The 19,096-nt window shown below is 42.9% G+C and overlaps 3 protein-coding genes across 14 annotated transcripts in view; 2 read left to right on the forward strand and 1 right to left on the reverse strand.

Moving 5' to 3' along the window:
• The window catches only part of LOC143341718 (glycogen synthase kinase-3 beta), a 35,452-nt gene extending 21,026 nt beyond the window's left edge, over positions 1-14,426 (reverse strand). For 4 of the 10 annotated variants that reach the window (XM_076764851.1, XM_076764847.1, XM_076764845.1 and 1 more), the window contains exon 1: positions 12,375-14,426. In XM_076764851.1, the coding sequence (XP_076620966.1) occupies positions 12,375-12,681 (307 nt within the window). In that variant the 5' untranslated portion in view covers positions 12,682-14,426. Of the gene's footprint in view, positions 1-11,921; positions 12,081-12,102; positions 12,191-12,371 lie in introns of those variants that run through there. The other 6 variants (XM_076764850.1, XM_076764846.1, XM_076764848.1 and 3 more) reach the window with 3 other exon arrangements.
• LOC143341724 (uncharacterized) overlaps positions 1-19,096 on the forward strand; it is a 67,586-nt gene that overhangs the window by 43,328 nt on the left and 5,162 nt on the right. The gene's annotated exons all lie outside the window — the stretch shown is intronic.
• Positions 15,185-19,096, forward strand: part of Con (leucine rich repeat protein connectin) — a 112,693-nt gene continuing 108,781 nt past the window's right edge. For all 3 annotated transcript variants that reach the window (XR_013079670.1, XM_076764858.1, XM_076764859.1), the window contains exon 1: positions 15,185-15,329. The gene's annotated coding sequence lies outside the window, so the exon portion shown is untranslated. The remainder of the gene's footprint in view (positions 15,330-19,096) is intronic.

Genomic DNA, 19,096 nt, shown 5'->3' on the forward strand with positions numbered 1-19,096 from the left:
TCCTTGTGCAAAATGTGACAACAGTCTCTGTTAAAGATTCCGGAAACTCGAGAAAAGGATAAGAAAGAACGCCGCGGAGGCTCGACCATCTTTCGCTCCAAGAGTCTTCGCGCTCTAATTAGTAATCGCTAACGAACGTTAAGGGTAAACGGCGAATGTATTTGATATACAGGGCGTCCTAGCAGTCACGATGCACAGAACAGTATCTGTATGTACACGATAAGATAGGATCGCGCTTATTCCATTCCTAAAATACACGCGTCGATGATTCAACGAACGCGTATTATCGAAACTAACGAGTGTTTCGAAAACACATGACCGACAAAACTATGTGTATAATGCATGTATCGGGGAAACGTTTATCGAAACCAAGTACTTCATTTTTAAAACAGTCTTAGATTCGACTAAAATACCTACATGTAAAATAGCGTGACAGCATGCGGCGTTCCGTTGATAGAAGATCAAGGCTCGGTTTTAAGAGAATCGCCGAGTCACGGAGTAAATTAAGATATTTGATCCTTGCACGTGCAGTGTAACGAGCATAAAAATTCCGTTCCAATCTTATCCTCGTCTGTGTTACACGCTCTCCCGAGATGCCCCGGGGATACGTATTTAATAATAGGCCATTACGGGCTAGAGTAAAGCGAAATTACGGTGTTTCCACATAATCAATAACTTGGACTGTCTCAGGGTCAGCAGCGAGCGTGGTTTGCCGCAACCATGTCGTATTCTCTATGAATGCTCTTCCTCTTTCAAAGTTTCTCGATATTAACACGGATGCAGATGACCTGGAACGTCGTTCTACGGTTCGATTATTTATGGAACACCGCTGTTACTGGAACTCTATTCAAACTCTTTCACTCTGTGCAATATTTGACAGAACCAACGAATGACGTCAGAAACTTCGTTCGATTGCGATTGCGATCAGGAACGCGATGCATACGAAATCAAAGTTCGATCCATTTTCGGGCTGGTTTTGCACAATGTGCAAACCGTGTTACTTCCTTTCGAGAGACGCAACGACCATGCGTCGTCAGGTACGAACGACATTAAAATTCGTGGATGTTTTCGGTCACGGTGAACGGAAGCACGCGTCAACGGAAGCTACCTTGACGCAAGATGCACCGATGCGAACTATCATCTACGTGACTTTCGTAACGCGTTTTTCTTTCATCGACTCAATATGGACGACAGGACGTGGAAAATAGTTATCGATGAACTTACGATACGCGCACCTTTGCGGAATGGTTCATTGCGTAATCGAAGAATCGAATTCTTTCGTTATTAATCGTCGGCGTTTTACGAGAGAAGATGAACTGAAAGATGCCTTGGACGTTTATTGAAATTGTAGTGTGAAGAATAGAAACATTCAAGAAACAGCGAAATATCAACATTTTCCCAATGTTTCGATTCCTGCCATGCGTTAACTGTAAAATAAATGTTTAAAGGAACGTTAGTTTATCAGAGAATTGGCAAACATCCGCGAATACGGTGACGTCATTCTTACAGAGAATCATTAGTTGGTTTCGGATGCAAACGTCAGAGGTGACGTCGCTGAATTTAGATGCTTTTGATCGGTGTCCAACAGCAACTCGTCACGGGGAACAACATTTATCCCCGACCGGTGAAACTTTAATAAACGTATCAGTCAACGGTGTCAATGTTTGTTGTTTATTTTTACAACCAACGTTACGAAGCCGAGTTTTTTTTTTACCGCGATACCAGAGGAACGAGGATTAATTGAAATAATTAGACGCTGATAAGACTTCTACGCGTATAGCGTTATTTGTAACGAAGAAAAAAAGACTCCTCGATGCATTATAATTTATCGAGGAAAAAAGAAAAGTTCATTCTTCTCATATTATAAACGATAAAACGTGACTGTGACGTTGCGCTAATTTTAATAACAGTTTTATCGACATATATAAACGCCTCATCGTGTGTGACACACTTTAGTTTCCGATGTTAATGCGTGCCACTGGGCGATAAAATATATTTTATCATTTTATTGTAACACGTTCTTTTTACATCTCATAGATACAAAAATTTATTATCCCTTTAAACTGTACTCGTTACAAAGTACTTTCAAACAGCAATGCATCGTCGATAATCCAGTAAACTACATTTGAAAATGAAACTGAACTTCGACAGAGTAAAAGTATCCACGCGTATAGAATAAAAACCTGAATATTTTCGAATAAAAATTAAAACTTTTACTGGAAATTAAAAAATAATAGGAAAAGTAAACGTTGCATCGGCGACCAGTCGGAATAAGCTCGTAAAACAAATAAAACGAATTAAACTTTAGTGGAGCAGAGAAATCGTGGTTTCATGATTTATTCTTTTCTCTGGATCGCGTCTGTTGGCCAGAAGCAGAATACTGGCAAAAATGGCGATAACGCCATGACTATTAATAGAACGAACCAGTTGTTTTCCCCGCGGCTATGCCCGCAAAAACAGCTCGCGTTCATCTCGAAATCGTGTAACGTTTTGTGCGAATGATTGTCGTTTGAAATACTATTGTGAGTATGCGACAACGCGTCCTATAGGTTTGTACGTTGATTATTGTTCGCACTATTCCCGATACGACTATTTCTGAGCAATTTCGTTAAAAATAATTTCCAATCTGTTACCTGCTCTTACATTTTTTCTCTACCAACAGTTTGAAACGTCTTTTAAATTGCTAATTTAAAACAAAAATCGACAGAGGATCGGTGAAAAGAAAAAAAAAAAAAATTTCGAATCGTCTTGGAAAAATTATTTTTAGTTGCAGGGGTCAATTACAAGCATTTTTGGTCAACAGACATACCCCCGAAATCCTACTCAGTTTCGGGAAAAAAATTCATTACTGAAAATTTATGCGAGGGGCCAGAAATGGTTCCTCGAAATTTCATTCATATCTTTAAAATATTATAACTTCTGAATGGATCGAAGGATTTTAATGTTTCAAAAGGCAAACGACGCGTATTTTGGTGGAGAATAATCCAGTAAAACTGGTCCAATTCCTCGTTTTTATCACTTGGTATGTATCGTCTGACTTACCGACGTAGAATTCTATCGATCGTTTGCCAGAGGAGAACAAGAGGAAACCCTCGAGCAATTAGTTTGAGCAATTAGCAGCAGAGATCGCTATCATACGACGCGTTAATCGCTCACCAGACAATGAGGTATGTTAATTGCGATAACGCGTTGTCACGTGACCGCGCGTACGATGAAAACTAGCATTACTTAGAACTTTGCAAGCGCAGCGCACGAAGACTGGTCCCTTTTTTCAAAGACTACGATCGTTCATTTTCGTTTTATAAAAAAAATTCTTCATAAATATGCATCCGGCTAATAATACAGGATAAATGATTATTGTCCGCGAGATAAGAGAATTTAATATCGCTTTTCGTCGAGCAAATATTAATTATTTCGCTTTATCGTCGAATCACTTACAACCCGGTGTCTGGCAGAGCTGACATTTTTATCGGGCAGCTTAAATTAAAAGATTACCCTACCCGATAGAGAATTCAAATAATTTTGCATTACCGTGCATTATCGTCACGCTTACGAACAGGTTCTTTCGCGGTTAACGAAACTGGAAATACGTCTTTCTGTCCGAAAATAGCCTGTGCGGTTCCTCGTATATCGTTTTATGACTTTTTCCAGCACGCCTTGCGCAAATCCGAGCAGCTAAAGTTTCTTTCTGCTCGGATAGCTCGTAACTAACCATCGAGTGCAGCACGTAGTCACGGAGGAACGTTTGAAACGGAGGCCCGCCTCGACACGTGACCGTGCACGTGTTCACGTGACGATTCGAGCAGCGCGTTGGTCCTACGCTCGCCAACGACGGTTCTCATCGACTACATGACGGACCGCGTGAGGCATCTTTCGAGCTTCCGGTAATCCCAGGAATCCTTATATGTGGTACTCTGACATAACGGCGGTCCGAGGTTCAAACTCATCTTCCCTGGGATAAAAAGAGACGCGATCAAGAGTGGATACGAACCGGAAAGAGAAAACGAGAAGACGAATGCATCCAAGCCAGTTAGTTGGTCGATACTTTGCGTTCCGATTGGACGATGCAATTGGATTCTGAGGTATTCTCATCGACTTTTACGTTTCGAGCATGGATTCGAAGGCATATACGTACACGTAGGTCCTTCTAACTCGCTTAAAAGCAAGCGGGCTTGGTCCATCGACGGACTAGGATCGAGTTTATTGCTAATCGGTAAGATTAATTTAAAATCGGTCGATAGTAATTGATCGGACGAGATAATGGTATTGCGATACGACGCGGTGCGGCATAGCGGTTCACCGGACTCATAATGGTCGACGATGCATGAATGGAGAAAGGTGAACACGTATTCCATCAAGGACAGCTCTGTACAGCAGAACGGGAACGTCGCGTCGGATGGTAAAATGCGAACAGCTGATTCCTTGTCAACGATGACAGTTCAATCAAACTTGAACCAGATGTTCGCAAGGAGTAGCTGCTCTTACGTTCTCTCGCGGGACCCGTTGAATATGCACAGTCACCGACAGGAGATATGCACGCGATTTCGTACGCTCATGAACCCTTGCTAGCGTCTTCTTATCGTTTAACTAAACAAAACAAGGTTAGCGAAAGTACAAGTACACGGACTCCGAGGGTCAAGCAATCGAGCTGAAGCTATGGAGATAGTTCTTACGCGCGTCTATTTTCCGACACACTGTTTAGAATTTTCGGCGACACGTGCTCGACATCTGGATACATAGCAATCACGGTAACCTGCTTAAAATAGAGAAGATTCCTAAGGATTTCGAGTGCAGCGAAGTAGAAGCGTGCGCCGGATCACCGGAGAGCAGAGAGAGCTTGGAAGTATTGAAATTTTTTTCTATCTAATTAGAACCTTTGATGAAAAGTACGTCAAACGTATACGATTAAAAGAAAAGGATACTAAACGAAAATCCTCCACGTTAATCGTTGACACGAACGCATGTTCTGCTTTACTAACCGAGAGGCAGTTATTTCAAAGATGGGGGCGCCACCGAACGAATGAAAGTAACGTCGCTTTCGATGCCTAGTCGTTATTTAATAAACTTTCAACCTGTACGCAAAATCATGTCGCAATAGCTCCTTCTTGATCATGATCAATCGCAAAACTTTAACTGCGACCATTTAGGGCGCAACGCGATTAAGATCGAGTCCCTGATTTCTGTACTCTTTCAGTTTCAACTTGCATTGAAATCCCATGAACTTGGAATGCTATTAAAAGTTATATTTTGATCTTCGTCCAGGACACAAACTATTTGCGAAGAAAGTAGCCATTTCGTGTCCTTTGTTAAAAATCTGTTCGAAACGGTATCGTCTTGTTATCGTGAAACAAAATGTAATTAATTTCTAAGTTGCCTAGTCGACCCACGTTTTAAACACTGGGAGATTCGATGCTGAATTCCGTACGAAAGTAATCGATGACGAGCAATAATTTACGAGAACAAGGACTGACCATAAACCTGGTGGGAAATTCAAGTACTACGGCCACACCTAATTTATTCTACATCTAGAATATGGATAGGCGTACTTCTCTCTTGAAAACATAGTTACTCCGACTCACGTTCAGACATTAGAATTTCTGTTTACAGTGTGTTTACTGGATGATATTAATCTCAAATATAGCCCTAGTAGACAACTATTACGGATAAAAAAAGAAAGAAACGTATCTTTGTTACCGATAGCGATGGCTCCCCTAAGTAAATAGAAGTTAACGCGATGCATGGAAAAGACGTATGACACCGACTCGCACAAAGCACCCTGCAGTTAATATCTCAAAGTGATACTAACGAAAAGCAAACAGCCACGGCGTGTACCGAGCAAACAGGAGATTTTCATTCGAAATGGAATGCATCCAAGTTACTATCGGTGTTGTCGACAAGTTTCATTTAAAAGCCGTGTAAAAACACCGGATATCTTCTTGGAGGGAATAAAGCGGAACTCGAGAAAGAGACGAAACGCGTTCAAAGTGTCGACGATCGAACGAAAGACGAGCATTGTTCGAGTTCGACGGGGGGGTTAATTTGCGGCATCGATCCGAAATAATGCATGAAAACCACTTTGAAGCGGCGCGACGTCAAAGAATAGCCAAAGAATGAAGAGCAAAGCATGCGGAATCGCGTTAGCGAACGTCCCTTTATCTTTGCTCGCCATTATCATTCTTGGTTATACTTTGTCCTCGTCTACCTTGCAGTTTGCTCGATGGCGTTTCCGGGGTCACAGAGACGACTCCGGCGCTCTCCATCCAGCAGCTTTCCACGGGAGTTCCTCGAATGCGGGCCACGTTCGCGGAAAAACTCACCGACAAAGTGTGCTAGCCAGGCCAGCCAGCAGGAAGGTGAAACGGAACAGAGACACAGAGTCAACGAGCTCGTCTCTCGTCGACGCTGTTAACGCAACATCGCCTGCCGACCTTGGGACCAGAAAAACAAACCATGATCCCTGCTGGTCTTGGCCTGTTACCAGAATTCACATTATTAATTTCCAAAAATACACGGATGAGTCGCGTTCATTATCCTTCGCAGAGTCGGAGCAATCGGTTCCTGACTAGGAGTCGCGTGGAACTTTGCACACTTTGTCCGTGGCGCTACAACAAGCGTCTTTCCGGTTTCCATAGATACATAGCAGATCGTTACATTTTTACGCGACCTGTTATTTTAGATGAGCCAAAATCGTCGATCGTAAACCTTCTCTTTTTAGCGATACTGCCTATTAGGGTATTGCGCTATCGATGAAACAGTTTATCTCTCAGTTAATTAATTTACCAAGCGCAGTGTTGATCACGCGTAAAAGTTCATTATATAACACGAGTACCGTTTCTATCGTTGCAGATAAAAACTGTTTCTTTCCGCGTGCACTGGTTATATCTACCAATCGCGATTAGTCTGATAGGTTCTCGTAAACAAGCACAATTTTATAATGTCCTAACCGCGGCTCGAGTTGTAAATGACCGTATTACGACACGGAAAAAAGGAATCGATGAAGAAGCTCATTGTTAACCAAGTAAAATTGCTACAATTTGACACTGTGAACTTGTCGTTTGAAACCCGATGCACGTACTTACGCGAGAAGTCGCGTAAATAACGCGTTGGCTAGCAGTCAGAACTGACCAAGACACGGAAACATAGACGATGTACGCGAAACTGTTTCCGAAATTAATCGTTCGATACTCGAGCTCTTTTAACTAGATTCTAGATTCTAGATGCGTTGTACTCGCGTAAATATGTAAAATGGATAAATGGACTGTCGGGCCTGCGACGATTTTTCGTTATTTAAATACGCCACGGACGAAATTAAAACGGGACGCAATCATCGCGATCACCAGCAATTAGTTAACGCTTCAAAAGCTATTATCGCGACTAATTACTTTTAATAGCGGGAATTTCATTCGATCAGCTGAGCAAAGTATACGAATCTTGGTCCGATAACGACGACCCTTCTCGAAATAGCTTCGCATTCGATTTTTTACTTTACGATCGGACATTGCTCCGCGTAACCCGATTACGTTCGATCGGTCACAGTGTATTTTTTCGTTTAATTAGTTGTTCGGTGGTTATTTATAAATAAAGATAAATATTGGTAATCGATACAAACGAACGACCGTGTCTTTGCTTTCACTTTTTGAACGGAGTACACATTCGCGTCGGAACGTTTTCCGTTAGCAACAGTGGCGATCAAGGATCAACGAGGAAATAATTTTTAAACGAGCAAGAAGTGCCTTCGAATAACTCCGTTTAGAATGAACTTAATTTGGGATCAGAATCACCCCACTGCACCGTAAGGATAATCGATCCTTGACCGACGAAGAGGAACAGTACCAGCATTGTCTCCGTTCTGCCTGGCAACCGCGAGATATCGATATGCAATTATTACATCGACCATCGCGCGGGATTATTTATAAGTCCGATCGGTCCTTGTTATTCTCGTCTAACGATTCCTACGATATTGTCTAGTAATTACCGCTTAGAGAACGACTAAACGTTGTTTGTCGAGCCCGCATTTTTCTGTTGAAAACTCAAACCTTTCGACCTGCTCGTAGTCGATAGTCGGTTTAAATTCACGCGATAGTCGAGAGCACGATAAACCTATATTCGTTTTCGCGCGAGGATCGTGATCGCGAGGGAAAAGTTGAATCGTCAATTTCGCGTGCTGCGAACGGTTTAATATCATGGGGGTATATTGACCCAGATCACGACACGTGACCAGGTAATGCGATCGACCTTTTTGCAACGCAAACAGTCGCGAAAGCTTTGGCGCGAGAAGAGCGTATCGTCGCCGGGAACGACCAAGGACGAACGACACGCTGAGGAGACCGAGTCGTCGGCTTCTTGAAAAGCTGTTGAATAATATACCGGATGTACCGCGGAACTAGGTCGACCCGTGTCGTTCAAACGGTCTGGGATGGAAGAAATGTTCAAAAAAGGCAAAATTTAATGCTTGTCCTGGACAATTGAATTTTCTTCGTTGCCATGAATGTGTTTCCCTGCGTATCTCTCGATTCTTCTTTACTTTTAAAAGTAAAATCACACTCAGGATTAATGTAATTTGCAAAGTAATGGTAGACGATTATGACCTCACGAATGCACGCGAATGCATAATAGTTGCATACATAGTTACAGTCTGCCTGACTACCTTGCAACGTTTCTTTCTATCCAAAGCGATTTCGTGGGATATTCCGTACGTTGAACAGCTTGTTTCCAAACTGATTGCCCAACATTATCAAACGTATTTTATGATTAATAATTAGGATCAGAGTTTCAGAAACGTTTAATTTAGCCGTGTACGAGAAAGATTTGGTGGGAATCTATTCAGCAACGAAGCACCCCAAGTGTATTTAGAAGAATACCTCCAAGTATATACATATATCAAGACTGACCATTGGAGAAACGGAGAAATTTGTCTGTGTTGTCTCGTTGGACAGAACGAATCGGACAAATCCGAACTTGCTTGTTACGACACGGCGGAAAAGTCACGGGTAGGAATTGTTGATTAAAAATATTCATACGCTAGGACGGAACTGCGATGGTGGTCGGGGAAGGAACGCACATCAACTCGAAGCGATCGCATGACAACATTCATGGACGGCATGGTACGCTTGCTTACAAAACTGGGTCAATATCCTAACGTCGTCGTTGACACGCGTCGTTCGCACGACCTCGTCGAACAAAAGCGAAATAAAATGAAAATTTTCCAGCGTAAACTGATGCTCCAAGCCTGTCATCTATCTTCTCAGCGCGAGGTTTAATCAAAATTTTAAATTAGCCACGACCTATCGTCGACGCGATGCCTCTTCCGCGATGTCATCGCGTCCACGGGCGAAAATAGTGTCATCGACAGCGCGTTAATCGAACACTATCTTTAGAAAAACTGCGCATGCGTTCTGGATCTTCCTCCCTGATGCGCGTGCAACAAGCAGAAAACATATCGAAGAATCTTCTGCCGAACCTTTTCTTCCATCTGTCCTAGTCACGGCCAAACTATTTTCCTCTAACTTCGTCTATTCTGTATTCAGCCTGTTGTCCAACTGTAGACAAAGTACAAAGAAGTTAGATTTATCGTTTATTGTCAATTCTTAGCATCGATGTCTGCGGTCTCGTAACGAGATAATATCTAGCAAAGACACGAATATGTACAACGATGGATTCGATTGGACAAGATACACGGTGGCGTGCAAAATTTCCAGACCATTACTTCTCTAACTCTGTTTTGCAAAGAAGAAAGCTAGGCAATTCGTTTGTGCAATCATGTAGATTTGATTAGATAACAAAGTGTCATACTCGTGACGAGGTAAGATCAAAGTTAATTTTATTCGCGGAATTTAATCCCGTAATACTGTTCGCCGGTACAACGAATTTAAACGCTGGCGAAAAAGAAATAAATGCGCCAACTAAACAATAATTACGGTTGCAGTCAGTTTCGACGCAGTAATTGCACGTGTATCGAACGCCCGCCAAATATGCGATGCGCGAAAGACACCTTTGTACGTTCTGTATCGATATCAACTACGGTGATTGACACGAACTCGAACGAAGGCTCTTTATTTCGAGCATCCCTACATACATGTGTTCGATGGTTGCGTTAAAAATTAATATCGTCGACTGTTGCTTTTTCGAGTGCGACTAATTATATAACGATTAATTTATAACGTTTATATAAATTGTATCTGAACGTGTCCTTCGTTCGTACGATATTGGACTGTGAGCATCGGGGAAACATATATTTTTCTGCAAATTATTCCTTGGAAATCTCTAAATCTCTTAAAAACGAAGAACAGGGCGCCGTTCAGATTCTATTTTACAAATATCCTACCCGTTGGTAACGCAGCTACGATAGCGATTTCCTTTTCCCTCCGACATTATAGATTCTCTTATTGTGCCCCAACAATAGAGAAGGTATACCTGAAATTTGAAAGGGACTGGAAGGGCGTATCCCAAATTTCAGGCAGATGATACCCTTGATTGTTGACCGCCATAGTACCACAAAACGCAACACGTTCCTCGAGAATATTACTGTTTGCCGAGTATAGCCTCACACGTGTATGCTGAAGCTAATCTAGAATCACTTTCCTGAAAAAATGTTTCTTTTCAACGAGATAAAATTAGCGCCAAGAACAACAGAATTAACCTTTGTATTTACACACGAAGGACAAAGAAACCAGACTTGCGCGTACAATTATTTATGGGCAACACGTATTCGTCATCAGAAATTACAAAGAACTCTCAAATAATGAATATTCTGTTGTAAAAGAAAGCATTCGGAATTCGAAAAATAGTTGTCTTTGAACAATAGGAAAGGTCATTTGCGTTTTTCTTTATATATAATTAATAATTTTCATTTGTTAAGCATAAGCATATTACATTTACAAAGAGCTAATATAGAAACAACTAATATAACGATAGTTATTTATTAAAGCAAAAAGTGTATTAATAAAAGTGTATATATATATATACATATTGATTACTGTATTTCAACTTTGGTATAACTTTGTAATATGTTTTTATCTACAAGACTTTCCACTGTTAAAGCAAAATAGAATGTATAAGAAATCCTAACCTAAAATAACCCAAATAATATAGTCCACTAGCTGTCTGTGAATCTTTGTTCATGGTATTGAAAAAATGTCTCAAAACATGATAAAAGGAGGTAAAGAGGACTTGTTTCAAACATATTATTATAAAACCATACAACATAACCTAAAAGTGTTGTTTCCATCGTGATTTAATGTTCCAGAACAGTTTCTTCTTCGCATAATCGAGAAACTCTAAAGGATACTATCGTTGGATTTCAAACCAACAGTTTTATTTGCTTTTACTACTGCTTTTAAGCAATTGTCTGTGCTAGAGTTGCAATTATTATATTCCATGATACTAGACAATATGGAAATATATAGCTTTCACCTTCGATATAGCCTATTAAACAAAATATAAAAAGCTATAGTCTCGCAGTTCGAGCACTTTACAGGACTCTGTAAAGTAACAAAAGACAAGTTGTATCGGTTGGATGCGGATCTTAAGTTTAATAATACTGCTGGCATATTTACTTTATAAGACATAAAAACACTTAATCGATAGTTAATTACTGCATTTTACGGATCATTATTTATAAAATATAAAATTGATGATCATGCAATCAACACAGGTAAGGTAACATGCGAAAACTAAGGTTAGGATCGTCGAAGAAACGTCACTCCTTGCTTCTCAATTCTGCACTCGGTGTTATTCGTGCAACGACGAAATGTAGTAAGGGGTTATACGATAAAACTAATTAAAATCAATTTGTTTGCGTAGCGGTATCGGCAGAATCCAATGTTTACCGTTCAAGCTTCGATATCATATCGTTACACTTGTCACAGGAAACTGAACACCACGAGCAGAAGGTTTAAGGAGACGTACGTAACAGCGATTACCGGTAAATAGAATCGAAAAACACTGCGGAATTTTGGCAACGTCAGAGCGGTTAAACCCTGAAATGCGAGCACACTCGCGATACGCGTACCGCGTAAACATCGAATTCGGTAGAAGCCGCTAAAATAGAGAATCGCGAAGGTAGTCTAAGTAGCAGCTGCGAGTAAAAAGAATCCCCCCTACCCTCTTCCTCGGGCACCCGCTCCATCGCCTTCCCAAAAGTAACCCAGGCACTCGCACGCAGACGCACAGCTCTGCATTCGGAGACGGACAGGCGAACGAGCGAGGCGGTAAGAGAAAGATCGCAGCAGAGGGGCGGCAGCGAGGAAGGGGGACTCTCGGAGGGCGAAAGGACGCGGAGGGGCAAGGAAGCGGGGATAGGCGAGTGGAGGGGAGAAGCCCAAGAGTTGAGTAAAAGCTGTGCTAGAGGTTAAGGCACGTCCTACGGTACTCACTGCTGATTTTTATGCCACCCAGGGGTGGATTTGCAGGCAGCTTGTTGCCCTCGGCGAAGGAGGTGGTCCTCGGTCGGCCGCTCATCCTGAAATCTTCTTGACCGGCTCCTCCACCTCCACCTGACACCGAGGTCTGGAGTATGCCGCTTCTGTTTCCGCTGGCCGCCGCCTCGGCTGGCCGTGCCACTTCCTCCTCCTCCTCTTTACGAAAGGCTTGCGGGAAAAAAATAGCCAGCAACTCGTTGTCGTCGTCGTCGTCTTCGTCGTCCGTACTCGTCGTCGTCGTTGTCGACACCACCTCGAACATCAATGACAGCACGAACGATAATCACATCGCACGCACGCATATACACGTCTACACGGTTCGGTTCTTCTATATTACGCCACGGTCGTGCTCGATCGACGGATGAAGGGAGAGAAAGAGAGTGAGATGGAACAACACGGGAGAAAGAGGGTGAGAGCAAGAGAGTAAGAAAAAAGAGAGGGCGGGCGGGAGCCGAAGGGATAGAAGGGAGGGAAAAACGACGAACGAGTAAAGCGCGCGCAAGATCGAGAAAGAAGAAAGTAAAGAAAACCGTGGATAAGGAGGATGGTTAGCTGGCAAAGCCAAGTAGAAGGAAAAAGGAGGGAAAGTGGCAGGCGTCAGAATTTTGTTCGCACTCTCGACACTTCCTTTAAGTATGTTCGCACTCGGTGACGATGGTGGTCGGTGGCGATGGTAGCGACTCTCGCGATCAACGTTCGTCGTGATGGAACAACGCGTACCGGGTTATATACACTCCGTTTGCACCAAGCACTTGACGCGACAGGCTTGCCGTCCGATCCGATTCACACGATGCTCTTTTTCTTCTTTCAGCAATGTCCACCGGCGGCTACGATACCGCGCCGGTGGCGTCCAACTACGCGAATTGACACAATTTACGACAATTTTTCGTATTGCTCGCCGCTGTCAGGGAATATCACAAACCGAGAAGCGCGGTTCTACTACCTAATAACCCGACTAGGGCGCGGAGTGTTGCGGAGAGCTATGCCGCGAGGGGAAGCGGGGGTCGACGTTTTCGGAATGGTTCGTACGCGCTCGCCAGTGGAGGCACACCGCCGCACTTGGTAGCCTTCCTATATAGTGCAACTCCACGACGATCCGGCTGACGGGTCAGATTTCTCCGTCGTTGCCCACCTATGTACCTCACCGTAGCTTCTATGGTACTGATAGCACGATTAATTTTTACTTTTTTGACAACGCCTTTGACGGTTAATCGTTGTTAGACCGTTGTTACTTCTGGCACACCGACCACTCGCGCTCCCCAATTTTCTTTCTTCGCTCGTCTTCTCTTTTTTAGCCTAACGGCGTAGTCGTCCACTGTCTCTGTCCACCTCCCTTACTCTCTCGCCTTTTCTTTCTTTCCTTTCTCTCCCCCTTGTTCGCTTTTCTGTCTTCTCACTCCCGTCCTCGTACTTATGGAGGGTGCGGGGGAAGCGCCTACCGCCTCACCTCCGCCACAGCCACTCTTTCTCAATTGCGTTATCTCTCTCGATACACTTTGAATCCCGTCGGTACTCGTCACTCTATCGCGCGTCCCGACTTCTCAGGCCCGACGTTGTCGACTTGCCAGGTTTCTGCACATTTTGCCGCGACAGGCGCTAAGCTACACAGAGGGACGATCGAGGACCGTGTAGACGCCGACGTGGACGTTTTCTTCTTCGTCCTCGTTGTTGTCGTCGTCGTAATCGTCGTAGTCGTTGTCGTCGTCGTCGTCGTCGTCGTCGTCGTCGCCGTCGTTCGTGTCGTCGTTACTCGAGGGGAGGTAGTCGTCGCCGTCGTTGTTCGCCTCTACTTTCGACGACCGTGAAATCACTGTACAATTCAACGACGCTTCGCACCTAGCGCCGGAAAAGGTATAAAGGCGCGAACTTGATTAACGCGACAAAATCAGTTCTCGACGATCAACGACGACTTCTCTTCCTCGTCGAGCACGGGAACACCACACCAGTTACGAATTTTTCGAAGCCTCCTCAGACATTGACCCGTTCGGGCGAGATCGGGTCACTCGAGTGTCGGCGGACATTGCCGAAAGTGACGTCAGCAACACCCCGCCCTGCCCCTTGCCGTTCCAATGATCGTTTGCCAACCGAGATGGCGCTTCGAACGGCTAACGTACTGCCATCTCACGACGCCTTTCGATGCGAACGAAATCGAGCGCCGAATTTAAACGCAAATTATTAGGAATAGTAATATCAAGGAATAAAATATAAATATTCAGCGTATGTTCGGTACGCGTCTCTTTAATGCAAATTGTAGGATCAAATTTATCTTGGTTTCTTAGAAACATTACAATAAGTCGACCGAGACTGTTACATGTAAGTATGTCGCTACATGCGTATCGACATTACTACCTTTTTCTAAAATTCCCTAGATGGTCGAAAGAATACGTATTACCGGCAATATTGCATACACAAGAAAATAAGAGTGCGTCGACCGTGTTAATCGAATAAACTGCATTATATCGATGACAAATAAACGCAAAGTAGGCGCCATCACAGACGACACAGTCTGTAGCGCCATATTGTTTCGCGGTAGTTGCACAGACGATGATAACTGATCTTCGATCAGAGATAAAATCATTCTCTGCAGTAACGTGCATCGGTTTAGCATCGTCACGGTAGAAATCTATTTCAATGATGTTTACTAAAAAACTTGGCCGGGTACGTACTGCTACCTGGTGGCGATTTCTCGCAAACATAGTCTTGCGATGTAGAGGCTCCCCACTCTAGATTCTTTGGCAGTCACTAAAGCGCGGGCTAAGGTTCAAGTTGCATTTTAGATGCGAACGAACGCGCATCGTTTTCGGTTTGTGTCATGACTTACGTTTCGTGAATCTTGGAGTCTTTCAAGGAGATACGAACGAGTGGTGCTGATTGTGATCCCTCGGTGCGAATCGTTCGATCGGGAATCGGGTAAGTTTTTCGATGTCATTTCCGTATTAACCCGCGTTACTCGATCGCGCGAAAACGTTGACACTGACGAGTGCAGCGACACTCGGTTCGAGTTAACCTCACAGTCTCGTGCATAGTGACGCGTAACAAAGTTTCTTCGTAAGATTTCCTGTCGCGTTTATCCAGTGAAATTACGTAGTGTCGTTGATGTCGCGTAGAGTCCAAGTACGGATTGTCGTAGAAACAAAGGAGAATGAAACAATGCGCGTTAACGTTAATTCTCCGCCGTGTCAACGGAAAGTCGCAGCAACAATGTACAAGCAATGTTGCATCCGGCGACAGTCAACAGTTGGACAATAAGTCGCATTTCCCCGGAATCATTAAAATTAATAATCACACGAGACGAAGCGTGAAAAGAAAAGAGTTGTTTTTCTCCGACGTTGCATGCTTCGCGAAGACGTTTCGAGTACCTGTCCTGGATGGAAAACAATTGATGCGAAAACCGGCGTATTTAATTACCGAAGAGAATGCTGGGCGAATTCCAGTGGAGAATATCACCGCCTTGGTATGAAATCATAAATTGACGCGTATTCGTTGGTACTGTTGGTTAGCCAGCCGGGTCGCGAGAGTCACGTATTCGTCGTTAGCTCGCCTCCTACACGTACACGCAGCCGCTCGTTAAAAAGGATTAATATAAACGATTACGTTATCAAACGGTCGGGGCGCGAAAGGTATTACGACACAGTGTCGTCGAGAAATTCGCGTTGCTTTATCCGGCCACGTTATCTTGCCTCGGCCAAATTGTTTTAGCGACGAAAAGTTTGTCGGAAGTTTCGGAGGGTGCGTGTTAACTGGTTGCAGAGAGAACTCTGTGCAACGCTCGGCCACATTAATAGTGCACGAACCAGGGAAAGTTTTCGCGGACTGGGCCGCGCAAGTAAGTCGAAAAATTAGCAAAACCAACGACACACGGGATTTTTGGCTAACGCGTATACGCTAATATGCACACATAGCGTGCATTCGCGAGGAATCTGAAATGCTATTCGACCTGTACGTATAATCCGAGCAAGCATCGCCACTAAATTACCATTCGAATTGATTCGTATTTCGACGCCGTATAGCGGCCGTATTACCGCCAGCCACCGATGCCGCGATTTATTTGGAGATCGTAACAATACCGTTTTCATTAAACAGCCGATTTTGGACTGATTTGCCTATTGTTGACCGAGCGTGAGTCGTGCGTGTCTAATGTTGGCCAACGCGTTGCATTCTCTCGGGTTATCCTATTAGTATTAATTGTCAAGTAGCGAACAAAAAATAGTTATTTTCGATCGGTTGCATTCTTGAGACTGCAACTTTATCGAGGATCGAGACAGGCGGTGGAAAATCCCTCGCGTTGCTAAAACTGCCACCTCTTCACCCCCGTCGCGAAAAACCGTCGGTAGAGGAAACTCCGAGACAGCTAACGAGGCGACGGGAAACACGACGGGGAACAGGTCGAATTTAGAGTCTAAATAGAGAAAGTTGGCGTAAAAAGGCAAAAGTAGAGCCGTCTCAATTACGTTGCAACAATAGCATTTGCTACTGTTTTTGCCCGTGAAACGTAACGATGACCATTCCGTTTGATCAAAGCTTCCATTACTTTTTCATCGTTGGTTGTACGCAATTATAAATTATTGAGTACGTGTATCGATAGCTCTCTATCAATGTACAAGTACGATCGCGTCGATATTTAGTACGCGCAGAAGCATATCCAGGTTTCTCACGGTTCTTTAGACGCGACAGGGACAGACGATGGTTTAAAGCCTCGTTTGCCACGCGGCGATTTATGCACGGTTGATTATGAACGGTGCGTGTCATTCGTCGCGACTTGATGTAAATCGCACGTAAATTCAATTACACGCGTTTTAGGCCCTGGACCAGCGCGTGTTATCCTTTAGGGGTTTTCTTTAAGTTACCTTTCTACTTTGTGGGATTTAAAAAATTGAATCTTCTTTGCATTTGCTTTCAGAATGTAGTCTCGAAAATATATCTACCAAATTTTTAATTGAAATTCGGAAAATTAACGAAGTTATTTTAAATCGACGAGAAATTTTAAAGCTGTTTTTCTCGATACATCTATTCAAGATACTACGAATGAACTAAGATGAAAACTATTCAACATGAAATTTATACAGTATCTTTAGAACTGGTCTCTCTGTAGTATGATCTAGGATAATAGCGATATATGCAATACTTTTTCTTTTACTAACAAAAAAGCAACCGAATATATGAAAATATTCGTATTTAGTAAAATAGCTGCCATTTTGCCATTTTTCGTTTCTTTTTGAAAAGATTCTAGTTCTTATCTATATTAAGAACATCTTTGGGTTTTGGATTTCAAATAATTTGTTCGCAAGATATCACCTACGCAGTCGGGCGGCGTTCGTAAAAACTGTTGTTCGTTGATCAATAAAAACAGCGTAATCAATAGATATTATGCGTTGCAAAAATTCGTAAATATAGTTAAATATATAATAAATATATCCACAAAGCCCGGAATTAATCGCTCTTTAATATACAAAGTAGAATGGCTTCTTAACGCGCGTGCATTAACGTCGAGATGTGAAAGCGCGCCAACGAAATCGGAATTTGTTCGTTTACTCGTTCGACTCGATATCATCGATATTGAACATTTTTTCTTGCATCGTATGCCGTATATTCTTTATCTTGGTCCGCGACGAATCGCGCATCGCTGTCTCGCCGTAAAAGAGTTTCTCGGTGCTTCGTAAAATTGCATCGCAATCTCGTCTCCCTATTCGTTGGTACACAATAGGATGACGAGTGCAGACGAAAGCAAAGAGTAGGAGAGGAATTAGCAAGAGGAAAGGAGTAGGAAAAACGTGAAACGAGTGGCTTTTCGGGTGACGCGCTTTCCAGTCTCGCATTTTTGCACCCTAACGAGATTTCAACGGCCACTTTAGCCTGTCGTGAAAATCTTTTCAACGGAGCAGGGCATATTGTTAGTCAGCGTCTCGTTGTACCGTCGCGATTGTGTTTCGCATCCATGGATTCGATTCGTTCCTTGGTATTTCCGTCTTGTCATTGAAATTTTCTTCGATCGACACCCGTCCATTCGAGATACGTATCACGTTTTTCGCACGGATTCCTTTTAGAAAATTTCACCATGCGAATGGAACTTGATGCGAAACCGTTATCTCGTTTATAAACGAAAGAACAGACGATTTATCGCGAAAACGGATTCGATTTGTTTCACCTTTTTGACAGTTTTGTGGGCCAGATCGATTTCGAATTAATTTCTCGCTTTGGAAATATTCGGTAGTTGAATGGAAATCGACTCTGAATCGTCGTCTCGTTAATAAATAAAACGATACGATTCGTTTTTTTTTTTTCATAGTAGCTCTGAAAATAAATGTTCAATCGTCCGGTTACTAAACGAAGAGCCACAAGATTTATCGGTGTATATTTTTCAACGAAAATGAAAAGTTTCAAATCGTTTTGGGAAAATTATTTTCGGATGCGGGGGTCAATTATAATAATTTTTGGTGAATAGACCTGCCCCCGAAATCCTACCCACTTTCTAGAAAAAAAATCAGTACGGGCCAAACTTTTAAACGTTAATAACTTTTTAACGAAGCCTCCATCAACAAATTAGTATTCTTGATTTTGGTCTTATTTTGGCCTCTAGAATCTCCCATTGAAATTTTACCCAGGGTTGGCCGAACATCCTCTATAATTATTAAACGAACCGAACTACTAATAGTCGTTTCGTTTAATCGAAAATTAAT

The sequence above is a fragment of the Colletes latitarsis genome, chromosome 5, assembly GCF_051014445.1.
Source record: "Colletes latitarsis isolate SP2378_abdomen chromosome 5, iyColLati1, whole genome shotgun sequence".
Lineage (NCBI taxonomy): Eukaryota > Metazoa > Arthropoda > Insecta > Hymenoptera > Colletidae > Colletes > Colletes latitarsis.